The 19,007-nt window shown below is 41.6% G+C and overlaps 2 protein-coding genes across 2 annotated transcripts; one reads left to right on the plus strand and one right to left on the minus strand.

Annotated features, from left to right (window-relative positions):
- The first annotated feature begins 3,229 nt into the window (after nucleotides 1–3,229).
- ubxn1 (UBX domain protein 1) lies at nucleotides 3,230–9,202 on the plus strand. Its single transcript, XM_030397361.1, has 10 exons — nucleotides 3,230–3,292; nucleotides 3,875–3,939; nucleotides 4,051–4,104; nucleotides 4,202–4,329; nucleotides 5,431–5,521; nucleotides 5,733–5,924; nucleotides 6,515–6,566; nucleotides 6,662–6,784; nucleotides 7,005–7,188; nucleotides 8,334–9,202. Exons 2-10 carry the CDS (start codon nucleotides 3,881–3,883, stop codon nucleotides 8,372–8,374), a joined length of 924 nt encoding a protein of 307 aa, XP_030253221.1. The 5' UTR covers nucleotides 3,230–3,292; nucleotides 3,875–3,880; the 3' UTR covers nucleotides 8,375–9,202.
- A 1,544-nt stretch (nucleotides 9,203–10,746) lies between these two features.
- Nucleotides 10,747–18,941, minus strand: LOC115569369 (pre-mRNA-processing factor 39). Its single transcript, XM_030397420.1, has 16 exons — nucleotides 18,927–18,941; nucleotides 18,705–18,819; nucleotides 16,905–17,173; nucleotides 16,664–16,789; nucleotides 16,449–16,567; nucleotides 16,153–16,320; nucleotides 15,845–16,025; nucleotides 15,618–15,722; nucleotides 14,912–15,029; nucleotides 14,653–14,807; nucleotides 14,422–14,548; nucleotides 13,774–14,045; nucleotides 13,084–13,268; nucleotides 12,893–12,967; nucleotides 12,231–12,402; nucleotides 10,747–11,367 (listed from the first exon to the last, which is right to left on the minus strand). The coding sequence occupies exons 2-16, from the start codon at nucleotides 18,811–18,813 to the stop codon at nucleotides 11,296–11,298; spliced, it is 2,253 nt and encodes a 750-aa protein (XP_030253280.1). The 5' UTR covers nucleotides 18,814–18,819; nucleotides 18,927–18,941; the 3' UTR covers nucleotides 10,747–11,295.
- Between the last annotated feature and the right edge of the window lie 66 nt (nucleotides 18,942–19,007).

Consider the following 19,007-nt stretch of genomic DNA (forward strand, 5'->3'; position numbering starts at 1 on the left):
AATTGAAATGCATATTAAAAATGCTTTGCATGCCTTCGACTGCATGTGGGCGATATATGGAGCGTGAATCTTTCCCAGCAGAGGCCAGATTCATACAACTATTGTCACAAAATCTTAACAATAGTGCAAAGATAAGACTTTCACAATGTTACCCTATTCAAACAACATGGCACCAGCGTGATGAAAGTTTCCAACACATGTGATTATACTGCCCTCTTTTGGTCCAACCTCTCTGACTACATGACATTATTTTACCTCTCATTCTTAGTTATCTGAGATATCATGTGATAATACCTCCCATCCAATAAAGAGAGATATCATCCACCGTGTCCTCATGACTCCCTTTTTTTTAGTTTTTACTGCCTCTAAGTAACAAGTTAACCTTATGACCAATAAAATTAGCGTCATTCACTCAATCAAAGTGTGCGAGGAGTCAGGCGAGATCATCAACCCTGCAAATAAATCTCAACCTTTAGTCAGTTAAAATTAATCTTTTACACACAGGCATTGATATGGATTAAGCACAAGTTGTAAACTGAGCGTGCATCATTTCTTTCTCTGTCCTCTCCTTAGTTTATTAGAATCTCCCGACTGAGCTTTGACCCTTAACCCTCTCCTTCTGTAACAAACAGCGCCATAAAGCAATTTAAGGGTGTACTAAAGAGACCTTCACCCCGATTGTCTCCTTCGACTTTGCCCACCTAGCTCTATTTTGTGCCCGATTACTCTAAGGTAAAAATGTTATCAGTACCAACCTCAGAACTCACATCAGCATGAATGTGTTTATGATGATAGCACCTCAGTATCAAGTCTGGACGGGGAATCTGGTCAGCCCTGCGTCAGGATATGAAGTTTGAGAAAGAAAATCATAAATTAAACCTTCACACCTTCACTCTTACAATTCGGACAGGAGTTGGGTTAACGTCACAGACAAAACCTACCCTTTCTGCCCTGGACAGATTATATTTCAGTCTTAAGATCTTCTTTTGAAAATAACAAGTTATTATAGTTTACAGGTGGATATAACAGGTTCAAGCTTTTTGAGGAGGAAGAACCAAGAATGAAGTGTGAAACTGGATTCTAGCCCCGTTAACAGCTGCACAAATTGATTCCTCAGTAAACCTAATCATCCAACAACTTCATTTACAGAATGGAAGCATATTTGCTGCCTAGCAAGCACTAATTCCATCAAGAGGTTAATTCAGTTTTGACTCATTTAATTAACTTTCCCAATAGCCACTTTTGGTCTCTCTTTACAGCCGTTTAGTTCATCGCTCAAAGGATGATCTGTGAGTGACTTTTTACTAATTGAAGAAATGAATGCATTTCTAGTTACTAAGGTGCTCCAGTTGCTAGCAGAGTGGGTGTGCAGTTAATATGTAATCAATACGAAAAACAAAACAGATTACACATTACTCATCTTGGTACAAATGCTGCCTGTAAATGAAATGCAAAAGTGCTCAAAATTATGAAATAAAACAGTGTATTTGATTGCTTCTCAGTTCATGAGCCACGTCAAAATAAAAGTTCATACTCACCAAGTAAATACTGCAAATGAGGCATTAATTCTGTAAAAAAAAAGTCAGAAAAGGGGAAAGGAGAGACCAAATGACAGCGCGAGGTGAAGCAAGCCAAACAAATGTATGGTTAACAGAAGAGAAAAGCAGTTAGTGGGCGAGCTTTTAAAAGAGAAGTCAGACGGAAGAGAGCAGACTGAGACTGAAGTCTGTCCCGGAGTAATGGTGGACTCCGTGAATGAGGGCTGCTTAAGACTGTGCAGGGGAGAGAAAGAAATTAATCATTACACTTACTGTAAATATGTAACTGACTCAACCTGCCCATAAAAGTCAGCAAATTGCATTGTGTTTGAACACCCACAGACACATGAGGATGAATCCCATCCTCACACAGTCATCACAAGATGGAGAGCAGCCAATAAGAGACATCATCCGGCCTCGGAGCACTTGAGCCTCTTCACACATTTAGGCCTCTTCATTCAGTGTAATGGCTTCCTGCCTCGGCTGTCTCGTTCACAAGAACTACATAGAGATATACTCTTCATGGAGGCAGATGGATTATAATTGATTGATAATAAAGCTAAATAGTCAGAGAAGTAATCGCAGCTGATGCACTCAAGGAGCATAATCACTTCTCTGTCTCTTTAGAACCTGTACTTGTTGGATTTCCGCATAAATTCGAGTTAATGTCCCCAGAATCTGATATGACTATCAAAACTTTTATGACATCTACTCTTTTGACCTTTGCTCATCGCCTACCTTTGTCCTTATCCTTAAAGTAAGGGACAATAAAGTCCTGAGGTGGCTGTACTGGTCTATAAAAACAACAAACATTAGCAGACTAAACTATATCTCTGAAAGGCAGTCGAGTCAAATACTTAAAGAGCTTACAATTTAATGTTAGTTGAACTTTACTGAGTTATTTCTATTTATGATGCTTTACAATTTAATATGTTAATTTTGTACACTTATATAGCCTAACTAATTTATGGCACATTTTTATGGTCTCACTACTAAACAGTGCATTACGTCATTAAGACGGGCTTGACATTGCTGTTGCTGTGTTTTAGGTCAGAGTGTAAGTTGAACCATGTACACCTTTAGGGTGTTATGGGAACTAATTCAAATGTTACTTGAAGAAATATCAGTCTATGAGGGCCTGAATGTGGAAGGCTGTTCTATTCAATATGTTATGTAAAGAGTATATTATATCGCAATAGGCTTTTTATTTCTGAAATGGTTTCTGAAATAATGTTAGGCCACAGATGTCAGCCGCCCTTTATGGGAGCACATTTTCAAGACTTGAAGAAAAAGAAAATGATGACAAATTTAACTTTGTGTCTCGTAATATTCACTTACTTTATCTATCTATCTATCTATCTATCTATCTATCTATCTATCTATATGTAAATACACACACATATACACACATATATATTAAGAGTAAGTCATAATTATGAGATAGAGTTAATGTTAAAATTGAAATGAAAGATTGAAATGAAATTGAAATGTTGACGTTTCCCTCATAAATGTAACTTTTGTACATTAACTAACATATTTATGAGATTTATTTCATAATTGTGATTTACCATGGGAGTATTTTTCCATAAAGCCTAGGTTTCATTGTATCATCTTCTTTTATTGGTGAAAATGTTCTAAGAAAAGAAAGCTTTTTCTAAATATTCCCCGAAAGCATGAAAAAAAATCGCTTTCCTCGTTCGGTTCTGTTTGACTTGTGCCGGTTCCCGTACTGTTGAAGCGGTGTTGACTGATGTGTGAGTAGCTAGCTAACGATTTCTTCATGAATATATTAAATGATATTACTTCTATTAGAAATGAAATGATACCTGTGTGTGCCTTCACATGTGACGTACATACAAACATTAATATATTAAGTGACAGAGAGTGTTGGAGAGTTTCTGATCGTTTTTAATCGTGCTAGCCAGCGAAGCTTCACAGCTAGTTTCGAAGCTAATTTGAACGTTAGCCACATTTATGCTAAATTTAGCACTCAGCATAACGATAGCTTTGATATTATATAGCTACTGTAAGAGAGCATAGGTAAACACGTATTTTGTCAGGCTGCCGGACAAGGAAAGTTGAATATTTGTTCACGTAGAGTTATTTTCGACAGTGCTAATGTGTGTTTAGCTCCTTCACACATGACTGAGCTAAAGAATGAGCTCTTGTGTAGACTTTGTATAGCAGTTTAACTCAGGTAGCTAACGTTGGGTCCACTATCTTGACTTACCTTGAATGAACCTGCGAGTAACTGTCGTGTAACGATATGTCGAAATGAAAGTTAAGGAATTTAATTTGTTGTAATGTAATGCTGTTAATTGCACAATCTGTTTCAGGTCAAAATGGCAGAACAAACAACACTAGAGAGCCTGCTGGAGATGGGCTTTGAAAGAAACAGAGCGTGAGTGAAATCCAGTAAATCCCCACATGGAGTTCCCAGATTTGAGACTGCTTTCACAGAAGTGAAAGTAAAACATAAGACTCAGTGTGTCCTGTATCTCGTGTTTTTCAGGGAAAAGGCAGTGGCCAAGACAGGAAACCAGGGAATAGAACAAGCAATGGACTGGTAAGACTGAAATCAATATGTAATCGTTGACCTGCCTGGGTGGACGTGGCCCCTCTGTGTTCTTGTAATCAACCAAGTGTAATGTGGTTTTCCACAGGTTAATGGAACACGAGGACGACCCAGACATCGATGAGCCCTATGTGCCGCCTGTAGGGAATGTCCTGGGAGGAAATGCAGACAGCCAGTCCACCACGGAACAGCCGACACTAGCAGACACCGCTGAAGGTCTGGCTGTGTTGTGTTTTTTAGGAGGCAGGAAGGGTTGTCATAGCAGTAGAAGCAAGCTATTAAAGGACAAGTCCATCCAAAAATAAAAAAAGACACCCATTATCTACTCATATGGAAAGTCGGGTGAAGTTTGTTAGTCCAAAAAATATTGCTGGAGCTTCACAGCAAAACAGTGTTGCAGCATTGTGGTAGATGGGGACTTTTTTTAAAAACATACAAAAACAACATAAAATGGCTTCATACAGCTCATCCTGCATAATTCAAGTTTTTGGCAACCCAGAGATCCTAAAGTGATTTGAAAAACGTTTGTACACCTTTTTTTAAAGCCCAAATCTTTAGTGTAGTTTCTAAACTTATATTTGTTTTGCACCCAGTCTGAAGTGTGTACACAAGCTTGACTGCACATCGAAGGTTATCAATGTCTTTTTAATTAATTCAGTTTGGGATGTCAGGGCTTCGGCAGACTTGGATTACACCAGACGAGCTGAATGGAGCCATTGTTGCCATCTACTCTAGTTATTTAGGAGAATGCTGCAATTCTGTATTTTATGGATGTCCAGAAATGTTCTGTGGACTACGAAATTTCAGCTGACCTTCCACCAGTATGGTGGTGAGTAGAAAATGACTGAATTGTCATTTTTGGCTAAACTTATCCATTAATGCCACCAAGGGATATGTAAGATGTTTATACACAAGAAAGTTTACATTTGCTTCTTGTCAGAATCTATTACATACCGTTTGGGTCATCACTTTGATGTCTCCAAGTGTAATAAGATATCAGCTGCGGTTACACAGGCAATATTTCTCAATCCGATGAAAATTGATTCCAGCTGTTTACATGGATGCTATATAAAATGATCTGGTAAGAAATGCATTAAATCAGAACAGACCTTGTTTGACATGCGCACAGTGAAGTGTATAATCTGCTGAAACAAACAACATTGATTACCTTTACGATAGATAAAGTGGTTGGTTCAGAATTACTTTTGGTTTTGACTTTCAGCCTCACGTTTGTGCTCGTCTGTCAAACATTTCTCTTGATCTCTTACTGTGTTTATTTCTGTTTCTCTTCCTCATGTATGTTTATTTTGGCTTCAGGAATAGAAGATGCAGAAAACACCTGCATCGATAGTGAGACAGGTGCAAGGAGGCCGCTGACGGAGGAGGAGAAACTTGAGCAAGTTAGAAGGTAAGAGCACACGCACAGATCCCTCCAGCGTTGGATGTGACCATTAGTTTGGTGCTTGTAGACAAACATAAACTAAAGATACCTCCTAAACTACTTCTGTGCATCAATTTCTCATCCTGTTAGAAATAGTAAACACCTCCAGTGTTTAAGTAAATCAAGAAATGTCCTCCGTGTCTGTAAGCTGATGCCTGTGTCGGTGTCTGTTTTTCAGGCTAGAGGAGCTGATGCGGGTGAAGCAGGCGGAGAGACGAGAGCGAGAGCGGGAGGAAGAGCTTGAGAGGGAGAAGCAGCGGAGGAAACAGGGCCAAGAGCTGCAGCAGATACGCCAAAAGCTGCAGGATGACGATATGAAAAAACTCGCTGAGCTGCGCAGGAAAGAGAAGATGGAGGACAAACTTGCAAGGTAAGATGTTCACGATCGCACATTTAGTCAGATAATGATGCAGCAGATGATCGGGCTGCTCGATTATGGGGGGAAATCATGAACAAATTATTTTGGTCAATATAGGGGTCATGATTATTTAACGAGATTACTGATTTACTTTTGAATCATATCAAATTTTTATAAGAGCGTATCTTTGTAACAGTGGATTTCCTTGATCTTTAAATGTAATAAAACAGTATAGTACATGATTGTACATCAATATACTAATAATACTGTGTTTTATCATATCATTTATAAGATAATGAATACTAATATTTAATATATGATATTGTTTTTATTTGGTATATAAGAAGTGAGAAAGTATTGCTGATATCCAACTCTCTCTACCTTATTGGCCGCTCCAAGCACCAGTACCATAACAACATGTATAGATGTGCATCAAGAACCAAGCAGCAGAGATTTCTGTGGCAGAGTACAAGATAACAAACTCATAATAAGACCAGACATGAACAACAAATTCAAATTAGACTGTGAAAATGTGAAAAATCCTGGAGCTAATGTTCATTCTTCATGGCTCTCACTGTGTTGTTTGTCTTTGTTCCCGTCAGGCAGAGGGTTAAAGAAAAGATAGCACGAGATAGAGAGGAGAGAGCACAAAAGGTAATCTTTATTTTTTACAGTTTACTTCTATTTTTTCTTAGTGAATTTATTACCACCATTTCTGTTCTAACTTAGATGTTTTTTTTCCTGTTCAGTTCGGAGGCGGTGGACCACCGAGCACAGCCGCAGCGTCCCAACCTGCCCAGCCCAGCCCCTCGTCGCCCACCAGCCACGGCCCTCCACCCACTAAGAAGGAGTATGATGAGTCCAGGATACAGGTACAGGCTTCAGTCACACGCTAAAGCCAAGAAAAATACACACTGGGGATATTTTACATCCTTTGTTTTCGGTCACAAGCCTGTGGATCAAAATTTCACAATGAATGTCCCATCGCCAGTTATCTATTTTAATGAGACATTTATTTTGCATGAGATGACAAAAAGGATTGTTTCTTCTCTCCTCCTCTTTCTCTTGCTCCTCCTCATCCTTACCGTAAAGGTCCGTCTGCTGGACGGCTCGACCATCTCCACAGTCTTTAAGGCCCAGGAGCCGCTGGCGGCAGTGCGCGTCTACGTGCAGATGAACAGCAACGTGCCCGAGGGTCAGGACTTCACGCTGCTGTCGCTGTACCCCCGCCACGTATACACCGAACTGGACATGGAGAAGCCCCTTAAGGAGCTGGGTGAGTGCTGGAGTGGGAGAAACATTAGAATATGGAGCACATTACTCTAGTTGTTTGGAGACAAACACTTTTCAGATGCCTCAACCAAAGATTTCCAGACTTGCCTTCACATCTAGATAATTGAGGAGTTTAGAGAATAAGTTATCACCCACATCTCTCAAAGTATAATGTGACTTTGTTTAGTTTACCAGCTGTTCATACTAACTTCATTCATATTCATGATCAAAACATGCAACAATACATGCTGATTTTGACACCAGATTCATGAGTGATTGTGTTGATGAAACACAGGATAGAAAATCTAAAGTCAAATTCAAGCATATTCCTAATCTTGCAAACGTAACGCTTAGTATTAAGCATCTTCCAATCTTTTCCAAGACTTTGTACAAAACCTGTGTAATATGCACACTTTAAAGAATAAATTCACCCAAAAATGAAAATTCGGTCATTATCTACTGACCCCCCCCATGCCTATGGAAAGTCAGGTGAAGCACTGTAGTCCACAAAATGTTTCTGGATATCCACAGAAAAACAGTGTTGCAGTATTATCCTAAACAGCTGAAGTAGAAAGGAACTTGTATTTAAAAAAATTAAAAAACAACCAAGACAGAAACATAACATAGCTCCATACAGCTCGTCCGGCGCAATCCCAGTCGCTGGGAGCTCCATGATCCCAAATGTGTTTGTCAGGATGTTATTTACATCCTTATTTAGGTTGAAATCTTCACTGCAGCTGTGGAGCTAAAGGTTAGTGTGCACACCCTCTTGAGTGGGTGCACAAGCTCGACTGCACGTTGAGGGTGTTAATAATGTTTTTTCAGTCTGCGATATTGTGGCTTCCGGACACTTTGATTACACTGGATGAGCTTTATGGAGCTTTTTCATGTTATTTTATTTTTTTCTTAGGTTTTAAAAGTCCCCATCTGCTTCAGTTATTTAGGAGAATAATGCAACACTGTTTTGTTCTGAAGCTCAACTTGCCATCGACACAGGGGGTTAAAAGTTAATGTCTGAACTTTCAATTTTGGGTGAACATATCCGTTAACATATTCTCAGCGTTTTATCCTCCGTACTGACTTAGAACTGTCCAGTCAGCGGCTCTATCTGATCGCCTCTCATGACTTTCCCCTCCCTCTGTTTTGCAGGTTTGGTGCCTTCAGCTGTGCTGGTTGTTACCAAAAAGTGAGATCAGGAGGATCCGCTCTGTGAGCCTACCTCACCACCTCCACTGCATCAACACATGAAAGATATCGATCCAGGAACAGAGCCGCCACCGATCAGTATCACTCAATAAGCCAGCTAACTGAACTGAAGCAGACAAGACGCAGCTCGAGGCTTCGTTCGGATTGTGTTTTAACTAATTTTAACATGTTTTTGGAGAGTTCTAGTGTAATACTGTTTGGGTTAACTCACTGAATGACGCCTTTACTCCATTCTGGGCTGATTGATTTGTTATGGCTTGGTTTGTGTGCAGTGAGATGGACTTTTTACAAAGTGAAGATAGCTGGCTTCTGATGGATACTGCTTCATGGTTTTCAGCAACTCATTTATAAAAGACGATAAACTACAAAAATCGTTGAATTTTAAGATGATCGTTAAAAAGCAAAGTACAACACTAGACCCACTCGATCGGTTCTTTAAGGGCCTTAAATTTAACCCCCACAATCTTCCTGATTTTGTGACATTCTACTTTGCCAGTTTTTTTTTATAAGTTAAACTATATTGACAGTTATGTCTGCATTATCACCAAGGATCTACTTAAAATAAAGCTGACTCAGAGAATTATAATGGTCGACTGAATTTTCTACATATCATACATGAAGCCACATTTCCAACTGAAGTACCTGGAACATTTAGTTAGTTACTTTTAGAACTAAAATGTCCCTTCAGCTTGGTCAAAAGACCCCTGAAGATTGGGCATATTAGTCCGCTGACTTGAAAAAATGATGCTGTTTTTAAATGTAATTTTTGGCGCGTTTTGCTTTTTTTATTAAACAACAGGGCCTGGACTTCATCTATGTTTCATCTGTCTTACCCTTTTTTTTTTCCTGCAACTCCATGTTGACGTGTCGAAGCTCCGGGGAACAAAAACTGGTTTGCGGCCGCAGATTTGTTTTTAAAATGGTGGCTGAAATAAAATGCTGCATGTACTCGACAAACTAGAATTGTCCAGGGATCAAACCCAAACCCTCAAAGCTCCTGTACGTTTTGAGGGGTAAATTATGTCCCCAGAACTTAATTTAAACCTCCATCCTTGTGGTATAAATACACAGTTCCTCCAAAGGTTCCTCGTCTCTGGTGGAAGTTCACTCGGTTGAAAGGTGGCCTGTGTAACTTTCCGTACAGCAAGGCAGGTGATTCTTTTTAAAGATTTTTGTCATAAAATCCCATGAAATTAAGCAACAATGAACTGATTCTGTTTGTGCGGCCGAAGCTTGATAAATCTCATTCCTTTATGCCATAGAGCTCGATTGTCGTCCAAAACTACACGTGTTACCTATTTTTACAAGTTTTTAGTAAGAGCAAATGTGTTGCCACAGTAGGGAAGCCCAACATTTCCGTGACATGTGACGTGTCGACAATAAGATAACTATATATAATATTGGCAGCCTCAACCTTTAAGAGATACAACCACAACATACAACTACAGTGAACTGAACTAGTGCACCTATAACAGTGAGAGAGATAAGTGGTTTTTCCGACATTTTTAATAATTTAATGCATCTTAACGAAGACAAATCTCGTATTTACGTGGCTGGTATCTATGAGTGAGTATAATTTGACGCAGATCTGAAGATAAAATCTCTTAAGTGGCATTCTAGTTCTCTTAAATCTTACACACTGGACCTTTAAAATAAGTAATGAACTGAAGCTCGACGCACACAAACGTAAGAAGTGATATTCTGACATGTCACAGCAGGAAAGACTTGTAAACAACAAATTAGTGGTGTCTGCCTCAGTAGATGTGAGCAAGGCTGCAACTATTTTTATTTTACTTTACCATCAGTTATTTTCTCGATTAGTTGTTTGGTGTATAAAATAAAGAAAATTGTAATCGGTGTCTCCCAAAGCCCAAGATGACGTCCACATGTAAAAGATAATCAGTTTACTGTCGGAGGAAAGAAACTGAAGATACTCTCATTTCAGAACCCTGAATAAGACAATTTGGAGAAAAATACTGAAAATGATTTAGTTATGATCAAAATACACCTGAGTCAAAGTATCCGTCTGTGAAAATGGCCGGTTGGTTTATTCAGCCGGTGGCTTTCAGAGGCTCCAGTCCTCAGATTATTAGACTAAAAACAGGATCAATTGAGCTCGTTATCTTTAAGCTATACGTCCATTAATATTCACTATAACTTGGCCTGAAACATGTCCATTGTGACTGTTGCTTTTGGATGGTAACACCCTGAATGGTTTTAAAAGACTCAATCTAAAAGAGAGCCGGTAGAGGCCGGTCCTTCCTTTGTTTGGATCGTTAGCGTGATAATCTGTCCAGACTATTTCCCGAACTTTTTTTTAGAAACATAGCTGGAGATATGAGAGGGACACAGTCCGGAGGTTTTCCACGAGTACAGACCAAAGTACTGAGTGTTTTAATGAGTTGATCTTTTTCACTCTCATAATGGAAATGTGAGCAAAAAAGACACGCGACACAAAGCGGCTCTGTCGTGACACACTATAAAACACCTTTATATACATTAGAAAAACAACAATTAGCCTACTCTGGAATGGTACAAAATGTCAATCGTACATCAGCTTGCAGAGTTTCAATAAAACTGGATGACTTTAAAACAGGAGCAAACAAATACAAAAATATTTCTGATTAAAATGGAGACACTGATGTGCTGAGAAATGGGTGTTTCCTTCCCTCGTGATTCCACCGGTTCCTCAGAATCAACACTGAATGACACGACATGCTCAAAAAACCCGCGCCGACCTCTTGTGACTCCGGGACAGTGAAGGGGACGGAGAGAGGAGAGAGGATGCTGGGATGTTGTTTTAATGCGACCCGGCTGGTTCAGTTTGTCGTTTGGTTGAGAAGTCGCTAGGGGGGGTCAAACTGCTTCCTCTGGTTATTTTGTGTCACAGTCACTGTCGCCCACTTTAGCTGGGAGGATAGTAGCCCTGGTTGTAGTTCCAGGTGTTCTGGTAGCCGTAGCTGCCGTACTGCGGTTGCTGGAAAGGAACCACAAAAAACAAGGTTAAATAATAAACTTCACGGAGCATCTCAAACTGTTCTTTGTCAAAATGTACCCAGCCGAACCAACTATACAGTAAGTTTACTGTCAGTGAAACCATTTTATATACATATGGACCTTGTTTTAGTTTTTTCAGTTTACATAATATATATTTTGTATTAATAATTATAACAGTGGACCAGATTAAATGAGCACTACGTAGTTTTAAGGAAGATATTTTAATCAGAAGAGAAAGATATTCATAGACTGAACAGACTAAATAAACAAACTCTCCGTTTTCATGACTGAATAAACACACTGTCCTTAAAAGACAACATCATTTTACACTGTTTTACTTTTTTTTATATTTGGCGGACCCTGCCACCCTTCTAGCTTCAAACAGTGTTCTGGGGACCTTGTGTTCCCCTGAGAACGGCTCGTTTGTTCAATTATGGAAAAAATATTTGAGAGTTTGTATCATTACCTTATTCACATTGGAAATATTAAAAATACTGAGTTCGGGTTTCTTCTCCAAAACTACACAGTGCCCCATTGAAGGAAAAGGAAAGAGGTCAAGATATAAAAATATAACAAGACAAAAGACAGAACACAAAATGTAGATATAAATAAATACAAATAAAAGAATAAAAACAGGGAAAAAAGACTTCATCACATTAGATCAAATGAATAAAAGAAGAAGAAGAGGAATAAAAAGGAAAACGGTATTTCTGACTTTATGGACGCTGGTTTTTCTGCCCCTCACACTGAACTTCCTCATCATTCTTTTGCCGCGTCGGGTCATTTTAAGTCAATGCAGCCACCTTCAAATGCCGCCGCCTGTGTCAAAATCTCGAATCCTACCTGGTACCAGTTGCTGTATCCTCCGTAGCCGGTCTGCGCGCTCATGTCTGCGCCCATCACAGGTGGAGGGGGTGTGGTGATGGGGACGTGCGGCATGGTGGGTGGGGCTGTACCCGACACAGCAACAGCCGAGCCGTCGTCACTTTTGATCAGCTTCTCCGGGTCCTCGTCCCTAAAAATCACATTTTTATAAATTAGAACTGCAAAAATAAACACAGAGCTGATTTACACGGCAAGAAAAAAACATTTTCTATGTGGAGTTCAGATCTATTTTGTCGTGAAGCGATGCTGCCAGTCGCACGAGATGAAGATGACACTTGATTGTAGATAATTTGTGTGCTGTATTTTAAATCTTTAAATTTTATACTCTTCAAAACAGAAGCATGCATGATGTTCCCATTCATTATTCATGTTACGACACCAACATGGTCATACTTCATTTTCATAGGCTGAACTCCCAAATGGGTTATTAAAAATAAATTTGATGTAGGAGCTGCAATTATGTCGGTTTTCAAAATGTTGCTGACAGAGAACAACATTTAAAAGCTTTCATTTAATCTAACAGCCTGGAAAGACATGTGGAAGCAGTCGTACTACTTATGACACTTGTTTTTTTTTAGCTTGATTAAGAACATGTAGTGGGTTCTTCCTCCCCCTCTCACCCGTTCTCTGCTCCTCTCTTTGTTCCACCGAGCTCCTGCAGCAGCTTCTGGTGCTCGTCGTACACAGACAGCACACTGCCGAGGACAGACACAGACAGACACACAGCGAGGGACAAAAAAAGTCGATGAAGGGTTTACATGACACACTGGATGTACGATATCTGCCAGTAAGACGGCTGTTGACCTCTGACCTCTGGATAGAGTTGCTGTAGTCCTCGGCGAACTGCAGGCCTCTCTGTGAGAAGAGGATCTTGGTGTCTGGGGTGAGGGGAGCTGCCAGGGCTCGCGTCACACACTCCTGCACCGCCTCAGCTGATGCCCAGGGGTCCCCCGACACCTCCAGCTCCAACAGGTTCATGTGCAGTTTATCGTTATCCTGATGGAGCACACATAGTCAAACTACATTTATTATGTGACGTCAGTACAGAGTCTCGGCTATTTTAATGAATCATAGTGTTCAACATATCATATTTTTATTTACTTGACTATCTATATCTTGTGGAGCAAAGTCATATTCGTATTATACTCAAGAGTGACTGTTAAATAAACCACGCCTGCCCTGCTGTTACCACACGACAGTCTCTATTCTTCACATACTTTTCGTGGATTATGAAAAAAGCAAAACTCTAATTTAAGACTTTTATTTTTAGAATGCTGTGGTGGTTTTATTTCTGGGACTCCTTCCTGAAAAATAAATAAATTCCAGCGACTGTTACGCAAACTCTCTCATAGAAGATGAAGCAGGATTTTGCAGCTGAGCTACGCTGGCATTCTTTAACTGTTAAAATGTTTTTTGGATGAGCAGATGAGAGGGCTTTGATCAGAAGCCTGTGATTTTCTCACAGGCGGACATATTTGCAGCTGTTGGTCACTTCTCTCACCGGACTGATCTCCAGCGCCTCCTGCAACACCCTGCGGGCTCTGCTCGGGTTCCTGCCCAGTTTCAGCAGCAGGCGAGCCAGCTTGATGGAGTAGAAGGCGTGTAGCGTGGGCTTCTCTTTGGATTCGGCCACCGCCTCCCGCAGCAAGGCCTCTGATTGGTCCAGCTGGCCCGCTCGTCTCTCTAAAGCCGCCCTGCGAAGACGGACCACTGCCAGACCTGGCAGGGTTTTCTCCAGCGCCTCCAGGACTCGCCGGGCCTCGGTTAGGTCACCTGATGGAGAGGATGAAGGAGTTCGGTGGATGCAACACATGGAGAGACGCCTTTAATCGCTTCATTTAAAAGGAGTCTGATGTGAAGCTTTTAGGCTTTGTGATGTTTTTGCATCGATGATCCTTTTCCAAAATCGCTTTCTCCATTTTTTAGAAAGGTACCCTCAACATTTTTCATGTTTTGTTGGTTCTGTCGCGCACTGAAGCACAATATACACACCGTCCTGCAAATGGTTTTTACACTATTCCACTGATCTACATGCAACGGTAACGCACCAAGAAACACGGGCATGTGTCAGCAAAGGAAGCTACTTAGAAAAGCAAAAAGAAGTGTGTGTGTGTGTGTGTGTGTGTGTGTACAGTGCGTTGTGTCGTACCGTGCCTCTCCTCGAAGGTGGCCCAGTGCATGTGGATGTTGGGTTTGTACGTCAGGTGGACCTCACAGGCTCGTTTGAAAACCGCCCGCGCCTCGTCCACACTCTGCAGCTCCAGGTACTGAGTGTACTGATCGACACATACACACGGGACGTTAATACACACACTGAAATATGCTCTTGTGTACTCTTTCTCTAAATATGAGTCACACACAAACACCCCGTTCTCCTCACCCTGGTCCAGAACTCCTCATACAGAGCGCAGGCGATCAGGCAACGCTCAAAGAGGATTCGAACCCTGTAGTCGTCGCGGGCAACAGCAGCATCCTCTGGTGCTTCCTGAGGCTGTGCTGTGACCTCCGACCCCTCTGAAGCCGCCTGGTTTGGATCTAATCAGAGAGAGTGCTGTCAGAGCTGTGGACACTTAAGACTTAAACGTGTGTCTAAATCACGATGCTAACGTTGACAGCGGGCAGTATCTTCACACAGTCACCTTGGTCGGACTCTTTGGTGTCGCTGCTCAGCTGAGCGATCTCCCAGTCCAGGTAGGAGTGCCAGGCCCGCAGCTGGAGACGGTCGAGTGGCTTAACGTGGAAGTACGGACGTTTAATCTACAGATCACAGGAAAAAAAGAAGATTCAGTTTCTGAAGGAGCGAGTGATGAAAGATCAATAATTATAAACAGAGACAATAGAAACTATCTCAGAATCAATTCCTGGAAAACCCCAGACGATAACATTAAAGGATACTTTGGATAACTTAACATGAAAGAACATTACGAAGGGTTAAGAAGGGTCGGCAGATATCACTCACTCCACAATTGAGACACAATACTGCATTAAAGATCGTTCTGTTTTGTCACAATAATCATGAATACTGTCTTCAGCCTTGTGCACAAAGGCATATTTCAGGCACTGTCTTTTTTTGTTGTTGTATTACACAACATTTAACATTTGATTTTGGTGTCTTTTACCAAATGAATGAAAGGCTTTTGTAGAAAAAAGCATCGTTCCTCCTCAAAGTAACACATTAATGCAATACGTTTAAAATACCCAGTGGCAGGAACATGAAGTTGTTGTTGTGCCTTGGTTTCAAGTTTCCAAAGAAGCAGAAAAAAAACAACCGACTGAATGAGAGAGTGAGGGAAAGTTGCGAGAGAAATAATAAACTAGCAGAGTTGAGTAGGAAGAGAAACTCACAGCGTCTTCAAAGTGCCATCTCTTGCGGACTTCTCCCTCGTTGTCCTGGTAAACTTTGTCCCTGCGAAGAAGCACCTGTTCCCTGATCTTCTGCATCAATTCCTCCTGGACACAACATCATAAGAAGAATCTCTTGAATTTACGTCTTATTTGCATCTAAATTTAAAAACTGTCATTACTCTGAAATCCTGTCAGAGTTGACTGTGAGGCAGTCTGGTGTTACTCACTGTGTCTGTGCCCTCGGGTGTGGCGGGCTCTTCCTCCCCAGGCGGCCTCTCCGCCTCCTCCTCCTGGGCTTGTTCGGCACGCTCCGCCTTCTGACTCTGACGGCACGACGCCCTCAGCTCCTCGTACTCCTCCGGGGGAAGAATCTCTTTGGGCTCTTGGCTGTTGAGCTGCTCCTTGAACCTGACGGAGAGGGCGGGGGGGGAGAGGACGGAGCAGGACGCAAAAATACATTAATGAGAGAAGAGCGAGAAATTGAGAAAGGCAAAGCTGAGCTTTTCTTCAACAAGACTGATTGGCTTGATCTTACTTTTCATAGTGTGTGTTGTAAAGCTGGGTGGGCACTTTGAGGACTCTGTCCACTACAGCCGTTGCGTTCTTCATGTTCCCCTGCTCTTTCTCCCACTCGATATAAAGATCCCAAAGCCGGTCCGAGTGGAAGTCCAGACCTGCAGCCTGAACCGCATCCTCGAACACTCTGCGGATTGGAAAACAAAAAGCAACTCTCACTTTTTCGTTGTATTCTCTCTTCTTTTATCTGTGCTGCCCCTCAAGAGGTGACCCTGCAGGGTTTTTAAATGCGTATGTGTGGGAGCGTTGATCTACCTGCGAATCCGCACGGGCGACTCTGGCAGGTTCATGTCCAGCGTTCCCAGCAGCAGATTGATGTAGTGGATCCACAGATCCACACTCAGAGGGATCACCTGCAGACCCTGGATGCACACCTGACACAAGACACACCACAAACATGATCATAAGCTTGTGAAAACCCGTGGAAAACACTTCCTTAATGCGAATCCTATGTATCCCTCCTGTTTTACCTCCTCTGCTTTGTCGTTGTACCCGGCCCGGCGCTCCAGATCGGCATATTTCTTCCAGTAGCCGTAGCAGAGCGGGTAGCGGACGAGGAAGGCCTCGAGCGCTCTGCGGGACGCTGTGACGTGACTCTGAGGAGAGGAGAGAAATATTACATACCCTCCAGCCTCCAGACCTGCATGTGTTGTGGCCTCACGGGGGCGACAAAAGTCAGTGCACCACACACACAGACACAGACACACACACCTCTTGCTCGCAGTACTGCAGCAGGTCAGTCCAGCTGGTAAAATCTTGAGGATTGTCATGGGCGGCCTTCCACAGACGCTCAAAGTCGGCAGGCAGCTCTCCCTCCTCGTCTTCTGCAGCCAGGGGCATGGAGAAGGTCTCAGGGTGGGGATCTACGGGGGCTTCAGGGGCCTCGTGGACCTCATGGACATCAGCAGCACTGCCGTTCTCTTCTGACATCTTCACCATCTCAGTCGGAGGCGATGCAGGAACCTCAGAGGCCTCCATCGCTAAAGAGGGGGAACATTTGTCAGCCTCATAACTGAAGTGATCTACACAGGTACCGCTCAGTTGTTCACTAACACTTTTCACATTAACTTTAGACATTTTCAATGAAGCTTAGAGGACCATTACAAAAGCGTCAAAATGTCAATGTTTTTTTCACAAATCTTCATCTTTTGGATCAAAATGAAGAGCGTCCCGAACAGAAGGCGAATGTTGTTGTGTGCCCTCACTGGGTGATGGTGCGTCGCGACTTTAAACCTTCACTTTTCCTTAACGTTCCACTCTAGTTAATGACATTATTAGCGCTGCAACTATCCGTCAATAAGAAGAAAATAAGTTGCCAGTTATTTTGGTAACTGATCGACTACTCCTGGCCAAAATGTCACATATTCTTTCTTTTCTTTTCTTTGTCATTTATGATATTAAATGAAGAGTATTTGGGGTTTTGGGCTGTCAGCTGGACAAAAGAAACAATTTAAAGATGTCACTTTGGACATTTGATTGAACCTTTAATCATGAAACTGGTGGTGCAGATTAATCAATAATGAAAACAACCATTTGTTGCAGCACTTGTGGTGGCAAAAGAAAGACAGACACTTGAGTGCTGCTGTTTTCTTTTTTCGCTCTATTAGTTTGTAAATGAAAAACAAAAGGGAAACAACAGAGGCACTGAACATACTGGTTTTTTTTTTTTTGGAGGGATGACGAAATCTAGCAGGTTTTTCCTTCTCAAAATTCTATGAACCTTTACAGGAAACTCATATTGGCCCCATGAATGTAATGTGATGTCATTAATCAACTTTACAGTTTATCTGCTTCCTGTGCAGTTTATGTGGACAAGGGCCATGATGTCCCAACAACAACAACAATCATGTGCGAAAACCCCAAACGTTTGCATGTGCAGATTCAGATTCAGGCGTAAAAACAATCCAGCAGTAAATCAATCACAGACTGTAAGCTCTGATTTTAGGCTTTCAGTCAAATCCATACAGGTTGTGGGTTGACTGATGCACAGATTACTTTGAGCAGTCACACCAGTAAAGCAGCTGAACATGTAAGTACACCAACTATCACCAGCAGCCTGTGATCCACACATGACTAAAACATCCAACAAAACAAGAACAAAGTCTGCATTTTCTGGCTTTTATTCTTGAAACGCCACCTGTTTACACCTGCAGAGGTGTGTTTCATTCATACAAAGCTCAGCACACAGAGTACAAACGGGGCTGACTTCAGTGCATCTGAATTGTTATTAACATTGTTCAACTAAATTGTGACGAAACGTGATAAGCGGCCGCGAGGCAAACATTGAAAAACAGGACAGTAAGTGGATTAAAATTAGTGAGCAGAACACTGTGCTGCTGGTTCGTGGTGTGTTGAAATCTCGTTAGCCTAGCCTAGCTTGTCATGCCTGTCCTGAAAACAGGCGCAATCGGCGGCTTTATTCAAATTCCCTGCAGATGAATGAAAAGTTCAGCGATATCTGTGCAAAGGCGAAACTGCGTATTATAAATTCATTGACGTAAATGAAACTACCTGAAGACTCTTCGAGCTCCCCGTTGCCGCTCATCTCCTCACAGCCTTCCGCCGCCATGATGGAAACCGTCGCGTTTACGTCATCCATGCGCGACAACACGGCTTCCATGCTCAGCTGACATGAAAACAAAACAAATTTTATATTTTGTTATAATAAGCCGATGGTTTAACACGGAGACTGTATATAACAATTCTGGGAAATATTTTCGAATTTAAATTTACTTTCTTTTTGCCAAGTGTTCATTTTCTAATGACTCTTAAGGTTTGTGTGTTATATCAACGTTAAAGAAATGTATTTTGGAA

This window comes from Sparus aurata, chromosome 18 (genome assembly GCF_900880675.1).
Source record: "Sparus aurata chromosome 18, fSpaAur1.1, whole genome shotgun sequence".
Taxonomy (NCBI): domain Eukaryota; kingdom Metazoa; phylum Chordata; class Actinopteri; order Spariformes; family Sparidae; genus Sparus; species Sparus aurata.

What these genes read in the sequence shown, in the direction of transcription:
- ubxn1 (XM_030397361.1), top strand. Translation starts at nt 3,881, where the DNA reads ATGGCAGAACAAACAACACTAGAGAGCCTGCTGGAGATGGGCTTTGAA. An exon ending in GGCTTTGAAAGAAACAGAGC is followed by an intron (nt 3,940 to 4,050) that starts GTGAGTGAAATC and finishes CGTGTTTTTCAG; the next exon opens with GGAAAAGGCAGTGGCCAAGA. An exon ending in ATGATGAGTCCAGGATACAG is followed by an intron (nt 6,785 to 7,004) that starts GTACAGGCTTCA and finishes CTTACCGTAAAG; the next exon opens with GTCCGTCTGCTGGACGGCTC.
- LOC115569369 (XM_030397420.1), bottom strand. Translation starts at nt 18,813, where the DNA reads ATGGAAGCCGTGTTGTCGCGCATGGATGACGTAAACGCGACGGTTTCC. An exon ending in ACAACGACAAAGCAGAGGAG is followed by an intron (nt 16,568 to 16,663) that starts GTAAAACAGGAG and finishes GTCTTGTGTCAG; the next exon opens with GTGTGCATCCAGGGTCTGCA. An exon ending in AAGAGAGGAGCAGAGAACGG is followed by an intron (nt 12,403 to 12,892) that starts GTGAGAGGGGGA and finishes TGTGATTTTTAG; the next exon opens with GGACGAGGACCCGGAGAAGC.